The sequence below is a fragment of the Brassica oleracea genome, chromosome C3 (genome assembly GCF_000695525.1).
Source record: "Brassica oleracea var. oleracea cultivar TO1000 chromosome C3, BOL, whole genome shotgun sequence".
Taxonomy (NCBI): Eukaryota; Viridiplantae; Streptophyta; class Magnoliopsida; order Brassicales; family Brassicaceae; genus Brassica; species Brassica oleracea.
In genome coordinates, this window is record NC_027750.1 from 50018751 (window position 1) to 50023176 (window position 4426).

The 4426-nt window shown below is 35.0% G+C and overlaps 1 protein-coding gene across 1 annotated transcript; it reads left to right on the forward strand.

Moving 5' to 3' along the window:
* Positions 1 to 460: 460 nt before the first annotated feature.
* Positions 461 to 3539, forward strand: LOC106328599. The gene is made up of 5 exons (XM_013767074.1): positions 461 to 590; positions 709 to 1650; positions 1742 to 2081; positions 2152 to 3224; positions 3309 to 3539. Exons 1-4 carry the CDS (start codon positions 586 to 588, stop codon positions 3211 to 3213), a joined length of 2349 nt encoding a protein of 782 aa, XP_013622528.1. The 5' UTR covers positions 461 to 585; the 3' UTR covers positions 3214 to 3224; positions 3309 to 3539.
* Positions 3540 to 4426: the final 887 nt, after the last annotated feature.

Here is a 4426-nt window from a genome sequence, read left to right on the forward strand (position 1 = left end):
AAAAAGTGCCTATTTCAGACTGAACTTCTTGTATCGCGCGTATTCCATCACAAACTTGGATACAATACTGATTTCATTATGAACTCGTTATAAATTTAAAATCACTATACCAACTTTTAAAATCGTGTATAAATTAATGTTGACTATAACGGTGGTTAGTCTACCGTTTAAGCTGGTGACTGGATTGCTGACATGTCAATTCTAATTAAAACGACGTCGTTTGCAAAATATTGTAAAATTAAAAATTTGTGTTTCAGGTGACTCGAACCTGCACCAATAAAGCCAACATAATACTCTCAACCACTGTACCACATGATCTTACTTGTACGCCATCATAAACATTCTTATATATACCAAGCAAGGTTCGAACTCGGGCAAAGCTACTAAACTTATGAACACTTAAACCACTTGACTAACACAACTTTTGGAAAATATGGAAACATAATTAAATATTAACATTATTATCGTCTCCTCCTCCAAAATTGTGTTCGAACATAAGTGGGGCTTAGGGTTTTCAGAACGAATCGAAGTTAAATCTCAGAGAAACAACTTTACTTTACAAGCTGAAGTCTTTGAGAAGGAAGAATGAGGTAATTGAGTTTATTTAGGGTTTAGTTTAATCCGATTAAAAACTAAAAGCTTTGCGTTTTTTATTCAGTTGATTGAAAAGATTTTTGGTTTTAATAAATTTTTGAATGTGGATTGCAGCTACTTAGGTGACGTAGCATTCAGTGTGTACCATGGTGGGTATTGGGTGAAGCTGTATAATGGAGAATTCACATATTTTGGTGGGGAGATGAAAAGTATCGAAAGCAAACCCGAAGAAATATTTATTAGGTTGTCAAATGAGTTTAGTGATGGGTTGTCTGGACAGAATTTGTGGTATAAGATGCCTTTTGAAGACTTGAAGGAACGGAAGAGTTTTTGCATTGGGGATGAGAGTTTTGAGAAAATGTGTGAAGCAGCTAGATGGGTTAAGTTTGTTGATTTGTTTTTAGTTAACCCAAGTGAGCATCCAGATGATATTGATGGTCCGGAGCCGTGTGAAGCAGAGGTTAGAGTTGAAAGGAGTGCACTGAATTTTGTTGATGAAGATGAAAATTTTGACTATCACAACACACCTCCTAACTCTGATGGTGAAGAAGAGGACAATGTTTACAGATGGAAACGAGGCAGTGGGCAGCTGAAGCTTAGACAAGTTTTTGACACTTTAGAAGACTTTAAAGAGGCGTTAGTGGAATATGTGCTAAAGGAAGGAAGGAATATTGAGTTCTGTCGTTGGGGGAAAGATAAATCTGCAGCAAAGTGTGGGATAGAGAAAGAAAACTGTCCATGGTTTATACACTGCTCTTATGAAGAACATGTTGGAAAGTGGATGGTGAAGGTTTTTGAAGATAAACACAGTTGTGTGAAGGATGGATATTGTAAGATGTTGAAATCTCCTGTGATTACAAAGCTGTTTCTGAATGACTGGAGGACTGATCCTGAGATTAAACCGAAGGCTATTCAGAATGAAATTCTAAAAAATTTCAATTTGATCGTATCTCCAAACAAGATTAAAAAGGCTAAGGCAAAAGCCTTGGAGATCATTGCAAAAGACCACGAGGAACAATTTTCTAGGCTTAAAGATTACCGCTTAGAACTCTTAAGGTAAATTTCAGTTTATGCTTCTTTTTTTATATGTCTTAGAACTCCTAAGATTTTCTTCATTTTAACCAATTGTTTGTGCATTTTTGCAAAGGTCAAATCATGAATCAACTGTCCTGCTAGATACGTTTGAGAATGATGATGGGACAGAAACATTCCACAGATTCTATGTCTGCTTTGAAGTGATCAAAAGACTATGGAAAACTTGGTGTCGTCCTATTTTTGGTCTAGATGGATGTTTTCTAAAGTCTACACTCAAAGGACAATTATTAGCTGTTGTTGGAAGGGATGCTAATAATGGAATGTATCCAATAGCGTGGGCGGTTGTTGATGTAGAAAATGAACCCAATTGGTGCTGGTTCATACAAAATCTGAAGGCGGACTTGAATCTTCAAAATGGTCGTGGTTTTACTTTGATCTCTGATAGGCAAAAGGTATGTAGTATTTATATTGTTTTTGAGATATATAGTATCATTCTGATTATAAACATATTTTCATTTTCAGGGTTTGCTGAATGCAGTTGAGAGGGAGCTACCTATGGTAGAACACCGGATGTGTGCTCGCCACATCTACGCAAACTTGAAAAAGGCTTTTCCTCGCCAAAGTGAGATGAAGACTCTGTTTTGGCGAGTAGCTGAAAGTTATACCATACCTGAGTACCAGAAAAACTTGGAAGCTGTTCGGAAATATGATATGCGTATCTTTGAAGCTATAATGGAGAAGAATCCAAAGAATTGTAGCTTGGCTTTTTGTGGACCAACTGCTTCCTGCATAGATGTTCACAACAACATTTCAGAGTCATTCAACAATGCCATCGATCCTGCTAGGTATACACCAATGGTTGAGATGTTAGAGGTAATAAGAAGAAGTGCCATGGTGAGGATTGACTTGAGAAAGCTGAAAGCACGACAACATAAAAGTAGATTCACTACTCGGGCTACACAGTTCATAGAGTTAGAGCAAGAAAAGATTAAGTTCTGCAAGATGTATCCAGGATCAGATGGAAGATGTGAAGTAAGAGAGTGTAATACAAGCTTCAGTTTGAACATGAGGATGAGGACTTGTTCTTGTCGGAGATGGGAAATGAGTGGACTTCCATGTCGTCATGCATTACGCGTGTTTGCAGATAAGAAGCTCAACTACGAAGACTACACCTCTAGCTGGTACTCTAACTCACAGCAGCAACAAATATATAGTGACTCGATACGTCCAGTTACCGGTATGCAGTTTTGGCAGAAACTTGGTTGTGTTGTTAAGCCACCTGTTGGTCTTATTGAAGAGGTAGAAAATAGGAAAGGGAGGAAACCGAAGCCAAAGAGAAAGAAAGGACAGAATGAGTCTCCTAAAAAGAAGGTTAGCAGAGAGAAAAGGATAATGCATTGTGGGCGTTGTGGTATTGCTGGACACAATGCGAAGAATTGTAAGAATTTTGGGGTGCCAAAGTTCTTGAAACCAAGAAAGAGGATGAGTTCAAACACTGGAGAAGATGGTTATGATTCCACAAACACAAACGGAGGAGATACGTCGGATTTTGGAGATGGACCAAGTCAATCGACACAATACTAAGTTGTTATAAGGTTATTAATATGTTTTACAGCATTTGATTTTTGGTTTTTAGCATGAACTAAGTAAAGCTCTTTATGGTGGTTTTTTTATGGCAGATGGGTCAGCTGTAGATGACAAGCATGTATGTTTTAGTCAGTGGTGATGGATATCTAAGAATGAAAGATGGTTTGGAGTTTTTAAAGAAGCATGAAGAGGAAGAATTTTTTGTTTTGTTTTTGGGATATGTAGTGCTTTTGGAACTTGTTTGATGTTTAACGTTTTGGAGCTTGTTTGATGTTTAACGCTTGATGTTTTTAATTAATGGAATTTTATTTTTCTACCTGAAACAGATTGTCATTTTCTTGTTATTAATGTTCAAAGTGGTTATCTTTTGATGAATCGGGCGCGTTTTTAGCCTACTTTGTCCTTTTGTTTTCTTTTGACAAACAATCAATTTTTCTTTTGACAAACAATAAATTACCCCAACTTCTCACACTATAATCAATTAAGTTATGAATAAGCGTATATTTAGGTTAAAAAGAGAAAGGGTATATTTAGCTTTCAAATAATTAAGAGTCGAAAGACCAAATATATTATTCTTTGATTGCAGAGATATAAACCCACAGACAAAATGTACATGTCTGATTTAAAACTAAATTTTATTTGTTTCTAAAGTTGTGTGACAACTCTAAAAACATTATTTTATAAAGGCGAAAATAATAATTAAAAATAGTATATTAGCATCATTGCTATTGGTGAAAAAAATGAACTGACTTTATAAATTTTTTGATAATTTTTTTTTTTTAGGATTTAAATAGCAAAAATATATAATATCAATATTAATTTATCCCATAGATTTTTAGTTATTTTGTAGTATTATTTCTATGACATTTGGAGATGGTACCACATAAATAATATTTTTGTGATCTAAATCAAAGAACCTTGCTTACTGCTTGCATCTATCATTCATACACGACAATACAGGTTAAAATTTGCACAATTAAGAATGACATAATTTGTAGAATGAATAAGGATGTATTAATAAAGTGAATATGCAGAATGAAATGCATAATATGTCATTTGGATATGATCCTAATGACTTATACAAACTCTCGATAATTTTTAACGAGAATCAGCTAAATAAAGAACATATTGATATTTTGGACCATGTTAGATTGAAGAGTCTATGAGATTTATGAAACAAATAGGTAGCCCCAAAACGGATTATCTTGGT

Bases quoted from the DNA above. Each gene is read 5' to 3' on its own strand.
- LOC106328599 (XM_013767074.1), top strand. The intron at 1,651-1,741 runs GTAAATTTCAGT...ATTTTTGCAAAG, and splicing joins TACCGCTTAGAACTCTTAAG to GTCAAATCATGAATCAACTG. The intron at 2,082-2,151 runs GTATGTAGTATT...TTTCATTTTCAG, and splicing joins TGATCTCTGATAGGCAAAAG to GGTTTGCTGAATGCAGTTGA.